The 23,590-nt window shown below is 43.3% G+C and overlaps 1 protein-coding gene across 4 annotated transcripts; it reads right to left on the bottom strand.

Moving 5' to 3' along the window:
- Nucleotides 1–135: 135 nt before the first annotated feature.
- TRAF5 (TNF receptor associated factor 5) lies at nucleotides 136–23,357 on the bottom strand. 4 transcript variants are annotated; one of them, XM_051783154.1, is made up of 13 exons: nucleotides 16,956–17,502; nucleotides 13,732–13,798; nucleotides 11,353–11,496; nucleotides 10,619–10,989; nucleotides 9,405–9,462; nucleotides 7,958–8,059; nucleotides 7,310–7,474; nucleotides 6,925–7,002; nucleotides 6,477–6,551; nucleotides 6,114–6,206; nucleotides 5,040–5,168; nucleotides 4,350–4,518; nucleotides 136–3,789 (listed from the first exon to the last, which is right to left on the bottom strand). In XM_051783154.1, exons 4-13 carry the CDS (start codon nucleotides 10,831–10,833, stop codon nucleotides 3,212–3,214), a joined length of 1,662 nt encoding a protein of 553 aa, XP_051639114.1. In that variant the 5' UTR covers nucleotides 10,834–10,989; nucleotides 11,353–11,496; nucleotides 13,732–13,798; nucleotides 16,956–17,502; the 3' UTR covers nucleotides 136–3,211. The 4 variants fall into 4 exon arrangements, with proteins under 4 accessions (XP_051639114.1, XP_051639113.1, XP_051639112.1 ...); XM_051783153.1 differs by lacking the exons at nucleotides 13,732–13,798; nucleotides 16,956–17,502 and adding an exon at nucleotides 23,294–23,357 and having other exon boundaries at nucleotides 5,028–5,168; nucleotides 11,353–11,492; XM_051783152.1 differs by lacking the exons at nucleotides 13,732–13,798; nucleotides 16,956–17,502 and adding an exon at nucleotides 23,294–23,343 and having other exon boundaries at nucleotides 5,028–5,168.
- Between the last annotated feature and the right edge of the window lie 233 nt (nucleotides 23,358–23,590).

Here is a 23,590-nt window from a genome sequence, read left to right as displayed (position 1 = left end):
TGATTCTTAATCTAAAGAAGTGTTTTTGCTTGTTGGTTATCATCATCATCATCATTATAAACAAATATCCAGTACTTTGCATCCTTGTAAAAATCTCCTTAAATGCAGCCAAAATGAGTATTAGGCCACACTGACTCCAGAAGGATGGTAAAATTATTTATTCTTACTTTAGTTTATGTACACAGTGAAGACATTTGGCTAGAAAAATGCCTGCATTGTAGTAAGAGATATTCAAACAACTACAAACTGTCAATAAATACATAAGAAACATACTAGATGCTGATGTAGAAATACCCTAAGTTCTTTTGGTTACTTATCCAGTACAATATTATTGAAAAGGTTTTTGGTATTTTTTTCATGCAACATCAAAATTCTTCCTGACAATTCATGCTATACAACATATTTTTTTCTTTATTAGGAATGGGGTGAAGTTTAAAATCCTGTTTACAAGTAGTAAAAAAATCACTGAAAATTTTAACATAAATCTCTCAATTACTGTAATAAAAAAAAACCAATTTAAAGAAGGTCTTGCCTTTAAAAAAACCCAATTTTCTCAACTAATTCTTTATAAAACAGGCAGTATGTCAAAAGGGATGTTTCCAACACCCAGGACGAATCATTTGTGCTTCAAAATTTTAAGAGGAATATTCGTGGCAAAAACCTAAACCCAACCAGTAGGTAGAGGAGAGATTGCAGTACAAACTGGCTAAAACCAAACATGATTTCAAAATCTGTCTAGGAAAACACTAAACACTTATCCACATCACTATGCCATCGCCTACTCTAACAATTAGAAATGGAGTTTTAATAATACTTAGCTCTCTTCATGCTCAAACTTCTTCACAAACATTTAAATAGCTCTAACATTTCTGCAAGTATTATTATCCCCATTTTACGCTTGGGGTGGTGGAGGTGGAGAGGGCTGGGTATTTGCCAGGATACAGACCACATCCTTTCCATCTTGCCTCCCTTGCTTGTCCAAGTTCTTTATCATTTTCTGTATTTTATACTCAAAGTACTGAGGAGTCCCAGGACACACAGTTCGTACATTTCCATCAGTTATTAGTGGTTATTATGCAAGTTGTGTCACTTTGAAAGTTACGTGACAAATACTGAAGTAATAACATGAAATCCACATCTGAGGCTCAGGGTTGATGACACAGAATGCCACACCACTGTCAAACCAAGCTTTCTCTTTCTGTAACAATGCTAGGGACATGAGGCCTAATTCTTTATGCTGTACAGCTGAAATTACTCTTGAAGTCAATCATGGTGGTACAAAAGAATAAAATTTGTTCCTTGCCATCTGTTTCTGGGAACACGGAAAGCCCCTTTGGTGGCTCAGTACGTCCTGACATTGTAAAACAAAAAGGACTTCCAGATGAAAACAAAGATTTCAGATGTGCTAACCCACCAGGAGGTATAGATTACTAAGGTCTCTTCCCTTCCACCCCCCAATTTGAAAATATATGTGTCTGAGTTACGTCCTGAAAACCACGTGGGAAAGTAAATGTCTAGCAATAAGATTGCTGATACAAAATACAGTATTTTGCCTTCATCTTAGTACCAAACCTTGAATTATTTTAGTTGATATCAACATCCCGCACAGAGAGGGCATTTTTCATTTTGCCACATTTGCCCTCTTGAATTTTCTGCCTTATACCTTTCAGTCCATGCCCCGTTTTGATTTTTATCCTGCCTAGTTTACTCTTACTCTAAATCCAGCTTATTGTCTTGCTGTCTCTTGATAAGCTTTGGAGCAATGGATAATGCTGTGGTGTTCCACTACCTGATCTGTGAGAGATGAGAGATGCAAAACTCTGTCACTTGTAATAACAAAATGGCTGAGAATGCAAAATTACATCCCTGTTACAAGCACCCAAAAGGCTTTAAAAAGGCACATGTATTCTGTGTCACTTGTTCCTTGATAGTTTTAGTGGGTCTCAAATAAACCCCATACAATGCACACATTCCCTTGCAGTATGGAAGGAAATTGGAATGAGAATTAAGATCTTCAGACAACACAGTCAGCAGTTGTTACAGCCCTTTTGTAACAACTGCTGACTGTGTTGTCTGAAAATCTTAATCTTCAGACAAGAAGTTCTTCAAACTGAACAACAAGTTGTTAAAGGGTGGCTGTGTCACCCTTTAACAAACATTAGAGCTGCACTGTCTGTGAGAATTGGGTTCCTACTGCAACCTCACTCCCTAATCCCTTTTCCCCCTTCTTCCCCTAACATCCAAATTTCTAGGAGAGAGGAACAGTGCATGTTACGTGGGTTTTCTCCCAGGCAGATATCCAAAGCTTTTCCTGCCTTTTATAAAGCTTGTAGGCCAGAAAACATCAATTTTGCACAGATGTGGAAGAAAAAGAACGGGAGTTTTGCCCCTCTTCCAACAGCACAGCCAAGAAGAGCTAGCAGGCTGGCCGAGTGCCCTGCCTCTGGCCATGTCCTGAGAGGTGAGAAGTGCCTGCAGCTTTTGGCTTCAGATGGGGACTGTGGATGTTTACTACTAATGGAAATCAGTCCCAAGGCACTAGGCAGGAAAGGAAAGGACACATAAGAAAGCTGTTGTGACCTGGGCATACTCTATATAGCTGAAAAACCAGGCTAAAAAAGCAAGAGGCATTGGTGCCTTCCTCTGGGCTTTCTGGAAAAACATAATTTAAACAAATTACAAAAATGCAAGATACTTGGCAAATGGTTTCCCCGCCTAACTGAAGCCATTCTCCCCTCTTCAAAAATCCAGGAGATGGAGGGACCAAGACATATTGATTCAAATTTGCTAATGTTGAAATGTTTCTATTGCAGGCAGGTGAAATGCACTTGCACGTTTGGGCATGGCTTCACTGCTGTGTGAGGGATGGGAGCCCACAGGCCTGCCTGGGCTCCAGGGAGGTTACTGGAGGAGTTTCATCTCCAAACACCAGTTTGGTGATGGGAAAAAAGCATTCCCCCCAGCCTGGACTGAGCCAATCTGGATTGAATGCATGCTTGCACCAAACCGGACTTCGAGCTGCCTTAAAAATGCAGTCTTGAAAAAAGGGTTAAAAAAGGAAAGGCTGACACTTTGGCAATTCATTATGAGTCCAAAAGCTGTGAAACATTCTCAGTAGCTTGACTGGTGGCAATTCACTATTGCATGGCTGGTAGTCACCAAGAAAGCAGTTCTTAATGGTTAAAGCAGTCACATTGATTGGGAACAATTTTCACAATTCCTCCAGATCAGTTAAATCCACGACGACTTTCAAAAACAGAGTGTCATCTCTGATATAGGTGTTCTTTGTGTTCTCCAGGACCGCGTGCGGCACGAAGCGGGGACATCCGGAGGCAATATTCATTTCCCCATCTGGCCTTTTGAAACTGCTGCTGTTGGGGTCGGCTCTAAAGACTTCCACAATGTGATTTTTTTTCCCACTTTGGTCCAAAAGCATAAGTGTAACTTTTTGCTTGAAAGGCCACAGCAGCAGCGAGTCAAACTCCCCCCTCATCACTACGAAGTAGAGAGAGATGTGTGTTCCCTTCCCTGAGCCATCCCCGTTCAGGTAGGCTCTCGCACACAACCTGTACCCACAGCGGCTGGTGTAAAAGGGCTGGCTGGCTATGGAGAGGACACGGCCTTCCACCGCTTCTTTCTTTTTCATCTTGTAGTCTGTGATTTTCCAGATTAATTTCCCATTGTAGCACGTGCCTTCCAAAAGCTTAAATCGTTCTTCATTTTTATTGAGCTGTGCTTTGTGAATATTGATCTGGAGATCATGTTTGCTGGACTGATCTTCCAAAACAACTGAGAGAAGGGGAAACAAAAAAAGAAATAGGAAAACCAAACCAAACCCAAACCAAAACAAAACAAAAAAAAAAAAAAAGAGAGAGAGAGAAACGTAAATAAAACTGTCTGAGCACCCAGACTCAAGGTGACAAAACTTAACTACCCAACTACCCAAGCCTGAGTACAGGCTATGAACTAGTGTGACTACAGCTGTTAACTTTTAAAATTGTAATTGCAGCTGGTAGTTGCGTAAGAAACACTGGTAACTACAAACCAGATTGAAGGCCTGAAGATGGATAGCACCATGGCCTTCATCACAGTGCACCAGCCAGACCAAGGCCAGTGCTCTGGCCCTGCAGTGCCACAGGAATTCGGGAGACATTGTGCATTAGGGGAAGGCGGGAGAACACAGCTCCATGGTGTGGAGACCATCATGGTTTGGTCTTAGAATGCAAGAAGGAAGCCCTTTCTAGCGAAGAGCTGCAACTGACTGACTGTAGCACCAGAGCCTCTACTTAGCTACCAGCAAATCAGCAAACTGCCCCCTCCACAGAAAAGAGCCCAAAGTGCTGACATACCCAAGCGCTGATCGTATGTCTCCATCAGGGCAATCTTCTGCTTTACATTTTCGATTGTGTCAAACAGGGGCCGCAAGTCTAATTTACTCTGCTGCTGGTTTGCCATCTGTATTAGCTGTTTCACTTGTGATTCCAGGCGTGCAGACTTATCCAGGTGGCTGGCCAAAGCCTTCCCAGTTCATGCCATTGAGAAAACGTGGGAAGTAGAAGTACAAGAGACATCCATAAAGTCAGCTATTTTCTTTGAATTAAGATAATGAAGTCTTTAGCATGTCAGCAGTATCATCTATACAGTGCATTGAAAGTACTCAGCTGGCTTAGGAACTTACCTCAAATGCTCCTTCATGATTAATTCAGCACATTTATGGATTGAGAAGCCATCCCTCATTTGGATCCATTCATGCTGCATCACTTCACTCAACTAAATTATTCAAATTTATACCAGTGTATTTGCCATGGGCATCTGGCCACAAGGATTTGTAAAGTGCTTTTTGCCCACATCAGGTAACCAAACATCTTTACTAATTAAAATGAAAAGACAATACCATAGTGTAAAAAAGCGAAAAGGGCTTGTGGAGATTTGTTATTGCCCTGCTATTATTAATGATAACTAGTACTGGATAAACATGTCAGAATGTAAGAAAGCAATTGATAAAAAAGGTAAAATCAAAGTCTCACCTGTGTGCTTACCATCAAGTTGCTATTTTTACCAAACAGTTGTGTATACTGTCTGAATTCTTTCTCACACTTTTTAATGGCCTCTGCCAGCTGCTGGATTTTAATCTCTTTACATTCCAGGCTCTTATATAGGTCAGATATCTACAGATGGGAAAAGCAGAGTATAAATACTAAGGAACACCAAAATATACAATAAAGAAATTAAAACATACGTGGCAGTGGAAAAGTTTACAACACAAAGCCTCTAACTGAGCTAGATAGAGCACTACTTAATTCACAGCTTGTGGATAAGCACTAGCAAGAACTGAACATAAGGTAATCAGACTCGAATAGATCTGTGTGGCTACAGGTGCAAAGAGGCTCATATCTCTCATCCCCATCCCCTTCAGCTCTATAGTGGCATAATATATCCTTATTTGCACACGTGTGCATGTGTGTTTCTGTGTGTATGTATATACATTTTTTTCCCTCGACTGAGGCCTAACCAGTAAAAGCCATGAGTCAGCGAGGGATACAGACTTCAAAACCAAGTTATAGCGCTTTGGGACACTTGTTTTTTGCATAAACAAGCAAAGAGGAAGTCCACCATCAGTTTGGATGCATTCACCTTAGTAAGACTGGGCGTACACCCAGTGTCACCTGCTGGAAGCCGCGGGAGTGATCATGAGCAGAAAGGTGCTTGCAACTGGCTCTGCTGCTGCCTCTCAGAGTCACTCACAGAGTGAGTGACTTGGGCATGTAAAGGCTCCTTTCTGGAGCAACCTGACCAGCCAATGAAAATTTAAAATGCTTTATCTCCAAACCTCATATCTGCTGTAAATAGGGACCAAAAGCAAATGAGGTGAGCAATGGCAACGAGCCTCCCACTGTGCCTGGTGGAGAATATACACACCTGAGCACAGAGAGATTTCCATGTAACTGACTGACTTCACTAGAAAAGCTTATTCTGACTTCTGAGGTGTGTGAAGACCATAAAAACAGTCTTCTAAAGTGTAGCTGAGCTAAACTAGGCAACAAATGTAGAGTATCATATCATCCTCCAACCAGTCAAGAAGCGCTGAAGAGTGATCATTAAACACGACTTACCTGTTCTTCCAACCGGGAGTTCTTGTCTAAAATCTGCAGCATGTGTTCCCTCAGGGCAGTGTTTTCATGTTCAGCAAGTTTCCCTCTTTTAACCTTAGTGAGGCAGAGGAGGAAGTGAAAGAATCAAATAATAAGCTGATTTTTGAAGCTGTTAGTAAAAAATTTATTGATGAAAACATTCAAAATGTCTCCTCTGTGCTTTGAAAGTGAGGGAATGGCAGTCCTGATTCTCTAGCACAGCATCTTAGCCAATGTTAGAAATGACTGTGAAAGGACATAAAATGCTTATTTTGATTAATGACTCTGATTGGCTTGGGAGACAAAGTCCAGTCCTAGTAAAGACAAAGATCTGTAAAACAGTACCTTTGCAAGACATCCGTACTGCTTATAGGGGCAGTCCACTTCTGCCTCAGGGCACACAGCCTGGTGCTTTTCAATCTGCATGTATTAACACAGAAGTTTGGAATGAAATAAATATTAAGTCATTTGATGCACTTATAAAATCTGAAAGCCTGCATCAGGGGTGAATAAAGGCCACTGTCATGACAACTGCAAACCACTTAAACAGGAAAACGAGTGTTCAGAGTCAATAAGCAAGATAGGTATTTTTCCATACTACAAAACATCAATGGCTTACAGTGACCAAATAACACACTTAAAAGATGGGAGATATATCCCTTTTAGAATCAAAGAAAATACTTAGAGCAATGAAATTTTATTGGCATGGGCCAATGTGGTCTGCAATGCAGCTTTCAGTTTTCATAAATGCATGTGATCTGTTGAATTGCAGTATATGAAAAAATAATAGTACCTCTTTTTTCAGAATTATTTGTGAACAATTTTGGAGACAAGGCACAGGATAATTAGGACAGTCATCTTTTTCATGATTCTGGGGAAAAAGAAACAGAACAAGGCAACGGTTTGAATTTTTTGTGAAGTAGTGCATACAGAGGAAGTTATGCAAAAAGTAATCCCAAACATACACGTGCAAGCCCCATATCACCTTGTTGTTCATAAGAGAGCATCAATAATTGGTATTATTTAAAGCATATTTATTATACTTTCTCCTTCAGCTACTCAACCAAATTTTGTTTCAGGAGTTGTTAAGTACCATTGCAATGCTGGAGACTTTTCGCTCAGTAACATCAAGAGGAAACACATACTAGGGATTCCCAGGGAATGCTTCATAATCTTACCTTTATGTTAATGAACACCACATATGTATTACAGTACTGACACATTTCTTCTCGAAATTTACAGTGCTGGCTCAAGTGTTCTTTCACGTCTTTCCGAAGAATTTGATCACAACATCCATCATTAGTGCATTGCATGCTTTCAAACAAACACTGCTGAAGATGCTCCTGCAACACACAACAGCAAATTAAACCCTAAAGTATTTCATTGCATCTCAATTTACCCAGCAGACCCACAGAAACAGCTGGCAGAGTCCTTTGTATGACTTTCACTTCTCATTCTATCGATACACCAAAAAAAGCCCCAAATGGCCAGTATGACTTGTCAAGTTCCCTTGAATCAACATATGGCACCTAAGCATACAGAATATGTACAGACACTGGATATACTAAAACTACATAATAATACTAGATATACTAAAACTACATAAAGCAAATGGTTCTTATTAAAAAAAAGTAACCAAAGGCCAAGCTGAACAAGGTAACAGCCATAATATTTGTTACTTATGGTGTATAGCTAAGTCATAATTTTTGTACTTAAACCAAATTGCTACAATAACTCTGAAGACAATGACTGGGATTTAGTTGATCATAAATACACAGAATTGTCATGAAAATCAAAGGTTTCAAAATCTGATCAAGCAAACTAACCTGATATCGTCCCAGAATTACTTTTGAATTGCAGTCAGGAAAGTTTTTGCAGAACACATGCAAATTGAGAACTTCTCTCTTACAGCAGTTGTCTTTGAATACCTGTAAAGGAAGCAAACCAGCTTTCATATGCAGCCACATAGGATGTTATGAATAATATAAAAGAGCAAAATATCACTACAGATCTCCTAAGCATGCAAGTGTAGACTCCGTAATTGTGAGTATGGCTCCTGATAATTCATATTGAAAATTTATATTATAAATATAAATAAAACCATAAATGAATTTCTAATAAGCACAGGCCTTTCTCCCCATATAGTTATTCCACAGATGCTGATCCATCCCACACCCAGCAGGACTAGTAGCACAGGAGCTATATAACCACTGTCAAAGCCTGCCTGTACCTAGAAGAAAGCAGCTGGAGCTAACAGGCCCTAAAGGCCATCCAGCTCTGTGCACACTCCACAATGTTCAAGCAGTGCAGTGTGCCTTTGGGATGGAGACGATGCCGAAACATCCTTTCTACTGTACTCAGTTGTGTGTGCAGAAGCAAATTAAGCCCCTGGAGCAAACTTTAAGTCTTATTTAGAGCTCTTCCTGTAAGGAGCACTGTAAATGTTGCACTGTTGTCATCAAAATTTGTACAAAGTAGAAGGTGGCAAAGGAAAAACAAAAATCACATGGACAGTCTGATTACAGCTTCCTTTCAGGAGTACAACAGAGAGGAAGCAGACATTTGATTTCACTACAAAATTCATTCTGACATGATCAAGTATGTATACTTTTAAGTATACTTAAAAGTAGTATACTTTTAAGCCTTGGCATATAAATAAGAACAAATTAATCCATTACAAAAAAACCCCCAAAACAAAACAAAACCCAACCAAACAGAACACCAGAAAACAAAACAAACAAACAAATAAAACCCAAACAAAACAACCAAAACCAACAGTAATTTGTAAAATAAAACAGATGAATTTATCTTTTCTTCTAAAAGTCACCCAAAAGTAAATTAAGTCTGCAGGGTTAATGAGATCTAATGGAGATAGTTAAGGAGCAAGTTATAGCCAAGTGAAAGCAAAGACAACTAAATAAACAAGATAACCCAGCAAGATGGGGTATTAAAAAGTAAGTCAATAAACTCTCCACTAAAAAAAAATAAATCTGATGACTAGGGAAGATTTAGAATTTTGTGAAACTCTTTGACACTTTACTGAAAATAGAGAAGACTAAAATGAAATAACTTCGGAGAGGTATAAAAATAAGTCTTTATGTATACAGTCATACTTCCTTTCCGGGAGAGCATCACTGAGTACACTATTTCCCTTAGCATCATTTCAGAGACAAAAACCTGCTCTGCCCTGAGGACTAAGAGCCACCTTGTTCTCAGCACTCTTGCCTTTTCCATGCAGATGTTGCCTGCTGAAGTAAAGCTACGGTCACTTACCTCGTGCATTTTTATTGTTTCTTTGTCGACAGGACAGGTGGGTACTGCATTTAACTCCCTAGAGGATAAGAAGAGTCATATTAACTCACAGAAAATTTTATTTATTTTATGAAATTGGGCTATGCTATAATCTGACTCTGACATAAGTCATATGATACCAGATACCATAAAAACAAAAAAAGTGCTCCGAATCCACTTTCATCTGGCAACCACATAGCCAAATTCTGGCCAGAGTTCTACGAGGGCATTAATCTGAATGTGAATGTGTAACAGAAAACAGAGTTTGTCTGATGAATGTTAAATGGTAAAAACCATAAGATGGTTTTTAATTAAGAGGACTTTGTCACTCTCTGGCCATCTGCTGCTCTCAAATGTTGTATCTCAAAAAATCCCATTGTGTATTAAACCTAGCCTTTGCCTAGCAGAAGCAGTGCCCTCCTTGCTACACCAGTGAAAGATCTAATGGCTGCTGCCTTAAAAGGCTTTGAGAAATCCTGTAATAAGGGGCAGGAAAACACTTATTGAGGCAGTACAAAAGGGATGCAACCCAGAGAGAAAGCAGCAAATATGAAGCATCTAAAATTCACAAAAGGTAACTAGCGACATCCATCCACATAAAGAGGCTCCTCTGCAGCCTTGCCGGGAGAAATCTTGCCCTCAGGAACAGCAAACAGTACATAATGTATTCCCAGACAGGTCTGTGGGGTAGAGTCATTTGTAGCAGATAATTCCCAAGCAGATGCCAGCAGCCTTGTGATCTGGCTGCAGTATCAGGTAATACTAACAACAATTTTATAACTCCACTAAAAAAAATTTTCCAAAGAAATTTTACAGAAGAAAGTGAACACTGCTTAATCTAACCACCAGTGCCAATACTGTGAGACATCACCAAACCCAAATTCTCTGCAGAGCACCATGCCAGACAGACAGACTGAAACAGCATCTCACACAGTAGTGCTCCAGCTTACATAACAATTTCTTAATGTTGACTTCCCTGTGGTTCACCAGCACTGGGTATGGTCTTTAAGGACACCTTTAAAACACTGAGCATGCAGTCATTGAGTTCATCAGAGTCTTTCCATTGACTCCTTCAGCGTCTTACTGGAGCAGTAATACTATTATGGCACTCACTGCTGATTCATAGAAGACATTGAATTTTTTTTTAGGAAAGGGAATACGGGGAGTTTGCGAACACAGGAGGAGTTTGCACTCACCTCAGAGAAAGAATACACTGCTGGCAAAATCGGTGCCCACATCCTGTCTGGTGGGGGTTGTGAAGGACGAGGTGGCAGTAGGCGCACTTGTACCGATCCTCTAAGGTTTCAACAAACTTGTAGTCAGTGTCAGGCTCAAAGTCCAGAGAGGTGGTGCTGGCAGAGTTCTGGCGTGTGAAGATGCCCGAGAGAGCAGTGGGTTCGTCACAGGCCATGGGAGCTGCACTGGGAACCAGACACAGGGGGAATCTCTTCAAATACTCACTGGCAGCCACGCTGCATCAGCTACTGCTTGCAGCAGGGTGCCACTCGTGGGGGGGCTGGCATCTGCAGAGGGGTGAGACAGATTCCAGAGGGAAACACGGCACCAGCTATGGAAGAACAACAAAATGCTCAGAGAACTGCAAAATGATAATTACGTGACAAGCATCAAAGCACACTCCTTTGGAAAAGAGTATCACAATCTGTAAACAGAGATCTTTATGTTTGTGGGGTTTTTTTAATATTTTCTTGCAGCAGTTCTTAGTCTGGAAAAAACTACAAGAGTCAGTAGTCAGACACGGTTGGGGAAAGCAGAGGTCTAGTCTTTGCCCTAATGTTCACCAGGAAAGTCTACACTTAAGGTAGAGCCCACCCACATGACTTCACAAGTTCATTGCACTGCTTCAAACAGGAGGTGGCTTTGTGGTTCACAGCAAGGAGCATACAAAAAATAGGCAGCAAGGGGATTTTACCTTCAGTTTAGGTGTTGCAGGAGTTGAAGCCTCTTAACTTGACATCTTTCTTTTTTCTGTTGATCCCTCATTTATAGCAGTAAACTCCTATTTTTTCAAAGTTTTATTAAATTATGTGCAAGTCCTTGGCTATATTAATCCTGTCTGCAAGAAGTGGTGGAAAAAAAAGAAAGAAAAGTGAGATTGCAATCAGAGGTGTGACGTAAGTTTTTCTTTCAACCTACTGATGTTCATATGTGGCACAGGAATGCAATTTCCCAGTAGGAAAAACTGTCAACATTTTTTTCCAGCCTTAAGACACAAACCTCGAGATCTTTGTCACCAGTCCCTTAATCCCACAGTAATTTTTTTGCAAGTAGCTCAAGACCTAGAGCCACACTGGTTTGCATTTCTTGTAGCTTTGCACTCAGAAGACATTTTCCTTACAGGATGCATACAAAAGCACAACACCTGAGCTCTCAGACTGTTTCACAGGAGAAGTGCTCAATTTTATAGCGGTGCCATGGGATGCTATCTCTCCTCTGTGCTCACCACCCACCCTGTCAGACACTCAAGTCACTCTTACTGGCTTCAGCACCTCTCTGAGAGCTCTCACTCAGCTGCTGTAAGGTCACTGAAGGTATCTGCTGCCTTCAGAGGGAAGCAGGGCCAACACACCACCAACCTTTTGGCTAGCATGAAATAATATGGCAAGTACAGACACACTGCCCTGCCTCTCTGCTGCAGTGTGTTCCTGGCCCATGAAAGCAGTGACTAGTGCTGCGCTATGCACAGTGCAGCACTGCCACAGACCACATCAGGCTTCAGAAAGCAACATCCATTTTCCTTTCTATTTTAACAACCCACACTGGGCAAGGAATTCCTGTGGACAGTTAGTGTACCTGAACAAAAAACAAGCCAAAGCACTTAAACAACTAAAATGTATTCCACAGCAAACATTTGAGTGCTCCTGTAACTCAGCACCCTTGTTCATGGTTGTACTCGGTATTTACCTTCCCAGCTTGTGAGGGTCTCCCTGTTATCCACCAGGCTGAATGTCTGACATACTCCAGCACAACTGATCACCCAACATCGACAGCCCTCAGGAATATGAACCTTAATCATATTTCAGGCATAAAGACTTATTATTCCAACTGGAGTTTGCAAATTACCCTGTTTGGTCCCTCCACATGAACAGCCTCCTGCTTCAAACTAGAGATGGTTGCCCATTTGGTCCTTTCATTTTTAAACAGCTGACCTTTTCTTCTCTGAAAATGGGGTTCCCAGTTCCCTGACATTTAATAAGGACCAATTCTAATTTCTTCACGTCAACCAGAGATGCCAAAATGCAGCCTGAGGGATTACCACCCTCATGCCTGGGCTGCCTCTGTAGCAGATGCCAGCAGCAGACCATGCCTGCTGCTTCGGAGGCAGATGGAGAGCTGTCACCATCTATTTCCACAGCACAGATTACCTACAGGATGAACTGCCTAAGAACTCATTCTCTTGTCAGCAGGTGAGAACCCTGAAACAATTTTCCTTCCTTTTTCTTATTAGTGCTCTCTCCCATTTACATGGCATCCACTTTCCTGAGTCCTATTACACTCCATTACTTACATCATCTGATGGCATGGTTTAGCAAGCTAATGCCACACAGTCTAAAAACACATATAAAAAAAAAAATCAATGTTTTATCCATTTTGCTGTTAAAGGTCTTCCTTAACTCCAGAATTTCTTCCAACTGCGGTGAACAGATGCTTTAGGCAAAAAAGTTATGGGACACATTAAGAAGAAACATAGTCACCAGCCCAAAATCCTATCTAGAAACTCCTTCAGAGCTCTCACTGTTCATTAAATCAACCAAAATCATTCCCATCTCTTTCTGCAAGGAACACTCTGCTGTGGTACAACACCTTCCAATTCTCTTGTTGAAATGAGAGCCTTTATCTCCTTAAACACTTTCATAATGCACTCAACCCAAAAAATGGAGACCCTCCGTGAAAGAACCTCCTCCACCTCAGCCTCACTCAGGACTGCACTGCACAGCTAAGGGCAGCTCAGGGCACAGGAAAGAGCATTTCAGGTGAAAGGTGATCCTGCCTGCTAAGAGTGCAGAACGGAAACCTCTGGGTGCCCAGCAGGGATGTTTGCCACTGCTGACAGCCTTGCAGAAGGTTTGCTGCAGGGTTTGCAGCTGTTTTGCTGGAGGAAATGGGCTGCCCCAGGAGAGGGCCTGTGGATGGCAATGCTTTGCCCAAGCTGGAGAGGTGCCTGTGTGAATCAGCTGGGGAGAGGAGCTGAGAAACAGCAGCCCTGTGCCAGACCTAGTGCCAGCCAGCGCTCGGCAGGATGTGATCCAAACCATCACAGGCAGCAAGTAATTCCCATCCCAGTGCTCACCAGTGACTCGGGCGGGTCACAGAAGCTCTTCTTCCACTTTTGGCTTCCAGCACCCGGGCTCTCTGTACTGAAACCAAAGGGAAACCGTCAGGGGAAAAAGTGCTTTTTGGTGACAGTGAGAGCACGCCAGGGTTATCTGAATCAATTTCCTGCTTACGCTGATGCCTGGCCAGGACGCTTTCACTTCTGCCTGCTCACAGCTAACAGCAAGGGGAAGGTGTCCTGTCTTTGTGTACTCTCAGATTTTTCAGCACACGTGTGAACCATAGTGCTGTTTTAAAATAGCAGAGAGAGGCGGGTTTATGCTGTATAATGATGCTCTTGTGGCAGACACACAGTGCATGCAGTAAAGGGATTTTCACTGCACCTCCACTGCAACAGCACGCACACAAAAACCCCCCCAGTTTATGGAGGCTGAAAAATCTACACATTAAAAAACCCGGATTTCCATATACTGAAATAAATAGAATTAATTCTGGCCATATATAAAAAAAAGCAGTATGACTCACTAAAAACTAAGCCCAAGTCCTATAAACAGCTACCAGTGAGTGGGAGCTTAATGGCAGCACAGCACAAAAAGCTCCCAGCTGCACCTTCCTACCACTTCAGCATCCCAGCCCTGCCTGCACCAATAGCTGTGCAAGCAAAATGCTTCTGGAACAACTCTTTATACACAGATGCTTTAAATTCACTGGAAGTAATCCAGGGAGGAGAATTTTCATAACAAAAATAAACTTTACTAAATGTGGGCTATCCTATTTTAACTACCACCACACCAAATTGAGCCCAAACACTTTCCATTAAAATACACCCCACTTAGTATTTCTAACTGTTCAGAAACTGAGCAAGACATGAGTACAACATAATAATAAGGAGAAAAATCAGTATGGGCATGACTTACTAGGATATAAAATGGCATTAACATTTTAAAGCCATGTTCAAACAGCTCCCCTCCAGCAGCGCTGCTGCCTATCTATGGCACCAGTAGTCAGAATGGACAAAGGCCATATACAAACCTGATGTCCCAATGAACTATTGTGGACAGATTAACTTCTTTTAGTCACAAAAATATACTTTCTGCACACAGATTAAACATTCCCTATAATGTGGGTGCTCTTTTTAAAGAGAGTATTTTTCTCCTGTTTCCTCTCACATGAAGCCAAACCCCCCTGAAAGATCAGCACATATGAGCTACGAGTGCACCATTACAGCAGGCTGCAGCACCAAAACTTCCAGGACAGCAGACCTGAGGCACAGGCACTGGGTGCCACCCATGCCTTTTAGACTGAGAAGGGCAAATATCTGCATTGTTATCAGAGATCTGGTCACCATGCATGGACTAGACGACAGGATCCTTGGTCCTGCTGCCCAGCAAATGGGGGCTGAGAGCATGGCTTCTGCTATGTTCACTGCATGAGGGGAAGGCAATGTTCAGCAACTGTCCAGGATTGGGGTATTGCTCAATAAAAAGCACTGTGATTACTTCTTCACTTACCATGCTTCCATGAAATACATACAACAGGGAATAGAAAAAAAGTTATACACCTATGTTCCTATAGCTCTACTTCAGCTCTATTGCTTTGCCTTAAGGCACCTGGCAGGGACAAGTCTTAGAAGATGCCCTGTCCCTCTCTCTCAAATTATGTACCTTTTATGGTACATCAGAACTGGAAGCCTGTCTTAGTCACAGTGGGAAAAGTTTGTCAAATTTAGAGGTCTAAGATCAAGTCACTTCATTGGGAGCTGACAGGCAGAAACATGATGGACGGGAACATACCTTGCATTAAAATGACCCTGTCCAAGTTGCCTTATAAGCTAGGTAGATTAGCTACCTCCATATTTTTTAATTAAAATAACAAAGTTGCATGATTTACTATTTACTATAATGCCTTCTACAAAAACACTGTATTTTGGGGACAAGAAATATATGCCCCAACTCTTAACATACAGAGTGGAAGAGGTAACAGCGTCTGCTAAAGAATGGCTTAAAATATCTATACAGTTTGAGATACATGTTTAAGATATAGCAAATTATATGGAGTCATGTGAAAACAGCAGATTATGACATCTGACATGATGGATCATCCTTGTCCCTTCCAACCCAGAAGAGATACAACATTTTGACTGCTGACAACAAAACACACTTGCAGAGTCCCCATGGGGGAGAAGAACCCCAGCTGCATGACGTGTGTCACCCCAGCAGAGAGGCTGCGGAGGGAAAGGATCCCCTATTGCACCAACACAGACCCACTGCTGATACTTCCACTTCACCTGGCACTAAGTCAGCCTCAGGAGCTGCTCTCCTGTTATCCTAATCACTTCAAAACTGCAGTGCAGTGACCAGCTGGTACCCAGGACAGAATATTTCTAATAGCAACAATTTCCTATTGGATATGTGCCTGAGCACCTAGAGGGGATGTTGCTGCAAAGGACAGCAGAACAAACATTTTCTTTTGGATATAGACAATACTATCCTATCCAAATTCCAGTATTACCTTATTGTTAAGGCACAGTAAAATCTTACTAAGCAAGCATCAGTTTGCTAATCTCCATAGGCAAATTTTCACTAAGCAGAGTAAGACAGTAGGGTTTCCTTTGCGTAGAGGTACAGTCAAGCGTTACAATGAATTCCCGTAAGACTAGACATCAGCAGGTTTTTAAGACACAGATTACAACACAGATAGCATAAAAAAAAAAAATTAAAAAATACCCTCTTACAACCAATGAAGTCTGTCTGGTGCTGAAGCAGCTCTGATTTTACAACCAGTTTATTTCTTTGCTACATCTACTGTTTTCCCTGGATGTTCTAAAAATAATGAATTAATTTTGCATTATCTCTCTATGTCTAACCAACACAATATTGTTACAGTAATACAGAGAACTTTTGCCTTAAAATAATCACACTCATAGCTGGAAAATAACTTTGTTCCCATCACTTCTGTAGCAATCCCTGGCTTGCACATTCCCAAGCACCAACAGAAATTTCAGCAACAAGGCTCTGCCACTCACCCCTATGACACTGTGGCACCACTTTGCTGGTTCAGGGGTGAAGGCAGTTTCTGAGATGTTTTGGTGTCTGCAGCCTTCCCCCAGCACAGCCCTGTGCCACTCACACCCCTGTGTGCCACAGTGTACCCCTGAAGAGCCCTTCAGAAATGAGAAATAATTCTAGCAATGGTAAGATCCTGCCAGCATTACCAAGACACGTTCTGGTAAAGCCTTACCTGGAAATGGTAGCTGGTCCTCAATGGGGAGAAAATGAGAGAGAGAGAGAGAAAGAGAGACAGAGTGCACCAGCGTAAGCTTTGTGGTTAACACAACAGTATGAGCATTTTAAAACAGCAAGGGAGTGGAAATCCCCCAGAGTACCTTTGAAAAAGATCATGTATAAAAATGTTTTAGAAGTGTTAGGATAAAAGGCGAGCCACTGAAAAGTATTTTGCCTTACTGAAATGATGAAGGGACTGCAGAATTTACCACCTGGAGCAACACAAGGTTACCAAGGATGTTTTTCACAGTTTTTAATCAATGATACAGAATATTTTTTACCTTTCACAAAAGTGGTTATTGATGTGACAAAAAAAAAATACACGGGCAGCAGGAAACACATAAGGACATATGGAAAACCCAGGTCCAACCCTCTTTATCCCTCCACGGCAGCCTTGGCAGGCCCAAGTGAACCCACTCGCTGCAGGAAGTGAAGCATCAGCTCATGGAGGAAACACCACTGGCTCAGTCACATCAGCTCATGCTACTGGCTGCACAGGCATGTCACATTTAAACTGAACCCTCAAACTGAAATAAAATCCATTTTAAGAAAATAAACATTTATATTTGGGTTTGTAATAATTTAAGTGACCATAAACCCTAATGATTTTGTAGGCAGAACTTAATCATGCACATAGGATTCTGGGCAGCCTTCATCTCCACTGACTGTGCATCAGCTTCCCTTGCCAGCCAAAAATGTGCTGCCCTTGCAGCAGTGCCAGTGACTCCATCTCTTCCCCTACTCTTTCTTTTTCCTTCTCTGCCCCCTCCCCTTGCTTTCTGGTCTCTTGGCTTTTTTTTCTTCATCCCCTAAAATAAAGTATCTTATTTTCTATAAAAGCAATAATTTTTAAGTCTCTTGTTATTTAAAATACTAATTTTCCAAAGAAAGCTTCTATCTTGTAGTAAATGTAACCTATACCCTCTTTAGCCTTTTCCCTTTAACTAAGCTTGCTCCCAGAGCATTTCTAACCTATTTCAATTTCCATCTGCCCTCCCAAGAGGGCATGTTCTCCTGAATCTTCCTTGAAGCTCTGGAACAGACTAGTCATTGCATCATGAAGTCAGTGGGAAAAGGAAAGGCATGAACTTGCAGGCATGCTGCTTCATTACGGGATCAAATCAATTGATCCAAGATGCATTTCTAAGTGCAGCCTAAGCTCACTTCTGCAGTCAAGCTTTTTATACCAGAAGGTATCCTTTCATCCTTGCCATGAACCTGTCCTCAAAGTGCTTCCTGGTCAAGCTGTAGACTGTACACCACCTTGGACCAGGCTGACATCAGAACAGCACAACAGCTTGTACACGGGCTTTCTTTGAACCTGGCAGCTCTGAGGGAAGGACACATCCGCCTGGTTTTGTCAGGAGGAGACAGCACTGCATAAAGTGTAATGCTCTGTAAGCACAGCTCCAGGAAGCACCATCTGCTTCTGGGAAGCTTTGGGGAAAACCCCAAATGGAGAAGTTGAGTGGGAACAGGATCTTAATTTTAAACAATCTGTCTGCAGATGAGTAGAGAGCAACAGGTCAGTGTTATTGTTTGCAATCAGTCCAGCGCCAACTTCAGTGCTGAAACCCCGACCAAGTTTCAAGCAGATTCAAGGGGATGAAGTTGAGTGAAAAGACAGACAGTAACAGCATTTAGGAAAGTGAATGAAGGAAGAGACATAAGAACAAAATAATAAACAAAAGGTACTGAAAAAAAGTAACAGGAACAGATGGAGAACAAGACAACTAAGAGGTTTTAATTTTTTATCTTTTGTTGTATTGAAGCCAAAGTGAGTCCTCACTTTTCCTAACAAACAATAGTTCATTACACATTTTGTAGAACTAAGCCTTTGAGGCTTTGAAGCCCATGTCTCTTTCTCTGCCCCATGGGGACGCACTATCCAGGACTTCAGTTGGTTTGGCCATGAAGAGATTTGCTAGGCTTAACTGATTCTTGGTTTTAATTTTCCACACCCTGACCCTTTGACTCAGTCTTAATAAAGAACTTCACCAGTATCTATACAGAAATCTATGAATCAACTCAATGCTTATTCATTCGAATTACCAGGATGAGCTTAAATTTTGTTCTAACGCACACATGTCTGATGACATACAGACACACATTTTTCTAGTCACAGTCATCACTGAAAATGTAACTGCTAACATCAAAATCCAAATGCAGTAGGGGACCCCCTGAACTTCCTGTTGGGAAAGCAGTGAGAGCAAAAGATTGCCACCATTTTCTTTTCTAAAAGAACAAACAAGCAAAAAAAAAATCAGGAGAAAGGATGTGGTCTTAAGAAGTCCTTCCCATTAGGACAGATTTACAGAGGTAAGAACCAGGAGCAGTGCTTTCATGTGGCCCCTTCTCTAAATGCAATCAGCACTGGAAAGCCTACCCATGCACACTGCCACAGCCAGGCAGCGGCACAGCAAGCCCCAGCACTGCCATAGGCCTGGATGAATGCTGGAGCATGCCACATGGACCTGCTGAGAGGGATGGAAGGCAGAACCACCCCTTTTGGTATCAGGCAAGATGCCACGAAGAGGGCTTCTGAACATGCTGTGAGCAGCATCCAACCCTGCACCAGTTCTAGCTTTATTGCTTCCAGCAGTGAACAACATTGCTGTTTCTAGTGACATTAAGGTGCATCTTAGGCATCATCAAGGTCCAAGTTCAAAACTTCTGAGTGAAAAACTGACATGACACGAGGTTTAATGACAATGACAGTGAGAAAGACAAATGCACAAGCTTTATTTTCTTTACAAAGAGCGTCCAGTAGCCTTTCATAATATCTTTCATTGGATATGTGATCTGACAACTGTTTGTAACTGCTCTCTCTAAGACAATATTGAGAAACAAAACCCTTGATTTTTTCTTTCTTAGTTATAAAGAGCCACATTCCAGTTTCAAGCACATGGATATAGGAGACAAGACTGAGAACCATCATCTTCTGCAATGTTGCTACTGTGTGTTCACAGTAACGTACTTACCCTTAGAGAGTCCCTGTATGCAAAACGTCAGTATATTACACACAAAAACTTGCTTTATCAGTCCCACTCCCGGAGACAAAAATGCTTACCTACAGAGCACTCTGGGCAGTCCCATATCAAAACTACTGTGGTTTAGGGTGCAGACAATTTCTCACACACTTTTGTATTTGCTGCAAGATTGAGCTGAGGAGACTGTGGAAATTTTTGCAACATTTTTATTAACAATACAGCATGACTCAAGTTTCTTCACTTTTACATACCAAGGTAAAGAGGTTAGCTTCTTTCCTGGGCTGAGGGAAGAGAGTGGAACAATTGCACATCACAGCCTAAACTGGTATAGATAAGGGACTGACGACAAACAGCGTGATTATTAACCCTCCACAGTTTTTCCCCACCAACTGTCTCAAAAGGATCAGGAGACTAAGAAAAGTTGCAACTCATACAAACTGCCTGAAGGGCCAGAGAGAGGAACACCTTTCCACAGCCAGATAATTATTGATGATAAATGATGTCTATTTATGCAAAATCAAAGGGTCAGACAAAGAACTGAAGAAGATAGAGAGCTATAGGAAAGCTCAAAGGTGGGACACAAATAAAGCCCAGGGGATGAAGCAAACTACAAGTCTGCAGCTGCCAACTGACGGGATTTGGCAAAGTGACTGAAGCAATACATGGCACAGAACAAAAAGCTCCTGACCTATCCCATAGCTTTGACAGCTGTGTAAGAACTGTGCCCCTGTTTTAGGGTACCTGATTAGGGAGCCTGTGTGGTGAAATAAAGAACTGTCTGGTTTCTGCTATCTGCACTTATTTGAAACTCTTTTCAAAGTCTTCAACAGCAGCTTTCTAGCTTTAAAATCTTCTCCCCTCCTGGATATCATTCCTTATCCTCTCAAAGCACTTCCCCTCCTGGATGTCATTCCTTACCCTCTCAAAGCTGTATAACTACTCCCATACCCCCCAAAGTTTCTGTGAGCACTACAAACTTCTTTCATCCTTCAGGATGTTACTCTGAATCTTATCTTTCAGCAGCTTATACCTCTTCAGCTAAAGTTTCCTGACAGCTACTCACAGATGTGCCCTATCGCCACAGACCATCTTCCTGCAAAGGCTGAACTCTCAGCCTCTCCTTTGATATCCGGGCTGTGGATGACTACCAGCCCTGAGGTAGGTGGCATGCTCTCCTCAACCTTCCCCCCACAGGCCTTCTGCACAGCCCCTGTGCCCCAATATGACACAACCAGCATGTAATCCACTCAGCTCCAGAACCATCCTCTCTCTCTCAGGCTTGAAGCATTAGATCTTCACAGTATCCCATCAACTTCTCCTGCTTTGTATCTCTATATGATACAGTATTTCTTGTCCACTAACACAAATAAAACTCGTCCATCACCATCATCCTCTGTTTTTTCATGGAATCAAGCATGTGGGCTGGAAGGAAACTTAAAGACCACCTAGTTCCAACCTTCCAATCATGGGCAGGGACACCTTTCTCTAAACCAGACTTTTCAAAGTCCCATCCAGCCTGGCCTTGAACACTTCCAGGAATGGGACAAATACTCATTTCCAAACACTTATGTCTCTTGAAATGTAGCATTTTACTTATTTACCCATCCTGGGTGCTGCCGCAGGGATCATTTTTCTAAGCCACAGCTATAACCACATCACCTCTCTCACTGTCCCTCCACTTTCCCACTGCACCAAAGCCTCTTTGCTTTCAAAGCCTATTCTAGTCTCCCTCCACTTGACCCCGCACCCCTCCAGTGATACAGAAGGACTGGTTTTATCTCTGGTCAAATGATGACAACAGGCTCCATTGCCTCTTTGTTATGTATTTGAACAAGTGTGTGCTAGGAGGGCAGATTTTTTGAGGGACATTAGCCAGCTATTCTACTTCAACTTTTCCAAGATCTCCTTTGCCAGGAAGCTGGAAACAACTGGCTTCTGACTATCACACTGGTCCAGAGGGTCACACTGTCTCCTACTGCCCTCCTGACTTGAACTATAAACTCCCTTCAGCCAAGGGCTGCGGTTTTACCCTCTGCTCGCACAGCTCCTGGCACACTGGGGTCCTCAACCACAGCAAACACCTCTGCGCAGTAGAAATAAAATAAGATAATCAAGACTAACAGCAAAGGAAGTTACCCTGGGTGGTTTTAGGCTGAGTGCAACACACGACCACCACGGCTCACACTAAGCTCAAAAGCAACAATGCAACACAGTCCTTGGACGAAGCAAGATGAAGTGCAACACCAGCAAGGCAGGTGCTCAGGCACAAGGACATCCCAGAGTGCATCAATTTTACCTGCATCACTAAACCTGTGTGCTCTGTGTGCAATCAGCTGCGGTGGTTTAAAAATACAACTGTGTTACTGCTGCCAGCCTGGGCCTGACCTGAATACACTCAGCTATTTTTAGTGCATCATTGCACTCCTTTCAGCCATCCCATATTTATAAAACGGAAGTTATGAGGAAAGTTATTCTTGGCTGGCACCGGGGAAGAGCAGCCAAGCTAACAACAGGCAGAGCAATTCAAGAAGTGCCAACAATAGGAGCTCCTTATTTTTCCTTCTAAATATGAAGAGTGTTGAAAGTGTATAGTTAAAGCCTGCTGCCTCAAGATGCTCCCAGAGTGCTGCTGATCAGGGAAAATCAGAGGACTCCCTACACAAGAATAGAGGGGAAATTCCCTCTCCCCAGCAGCATTCAGTTGACACCAGCAGGGATGCTTGTTACAGTTCCCTGCAATCTGAAAAGATCAGAACCACTGCAAAGGCATTCTTCATTCACTCGAGCAGTCCTTGATTTGTTTCCCTTTCAGCCTCCAAAATTTCGGCCCTGCCAAGCTCCGGGGCGGGCACCGGGCCTACCTTTCCCTCCGGCATTCCCGTGGGACAGCGGCCGTGGCACATCCCTTCGCGAAGGGAGCGAGGCGCTCCCGCAGCCCGCCCGCCCCGGTCCGCCGGGCAGGGCTGGGCTCAGCCCCGTGCAGGGGGAACCCCCAGCGCCAGGGGACAGGGGCTCTGCCTCGCCAGGCACAACTCCCGGGGCGCCAACTTCGGGTTTGCCACCCCGGCCGCCTTTCCAAGCGAAAACGCGCCGCAGGAAAGAAACGCCCCGCGCAGACTTCCCTCTGCATCGCGGGGGCAGGAGAGGGACTTCGGGAAGGTGTCGCCCACCGTCAGCCGACCGCCACCAGCGCCCCTGGGCCCGCCCCCGGCCGGCATCCACCGCTGTCACCCGCGGGCCCGGCCCCGCTCCCCGACACGCCCCTGCCCCGGCGGGACCCCGGGCCCGCCCGCCCCAGCCGCACCTGTGCCGGCGGTCGCTGCCCTCGGCGCCGGGGCCGCGGGGCCGCCGCTGCCGGCGGGTGCGGGCGCTGCGGGGCCGGCCCGGCTGCGCGGGGCGCGGCTTCGTGCGCGGCGGCGGAGGCGGGCGGGGGGCGCGGCGAGAAAACGCTCCTGCCGCCGCCTCCCGCTCCTTTCACCGCCCCCCGCTCCTTTCACCGCCCCTGCGGGGGGGAGCCGCTTTCGGTTTCATGGCAACCCCCGGGCGGGGAGACCCCGGCCGCGGCACCGCCCCGCTCCAGGCGCTGTCGGTGCTCCCGGCT

This window comes from Manacus candei, unplaced genomic scaffold (assembly GCF_025592945.1).
Source record: "Manacus candei isolate 608988 ecotype Guabito, Panama unplaced genomic scaffold, ASM2559294v1 h1tg000017l, whole genome shotgun sequence".
Lineage (NCBI taxonomy): Eukaryota > Metazoa > Chordata > Aves > Passeriformes > Pipridae > Manacus > Manacus candei.
This window is presented reverse-complemented; position numbering and strand designations above follow the sequence as displayed.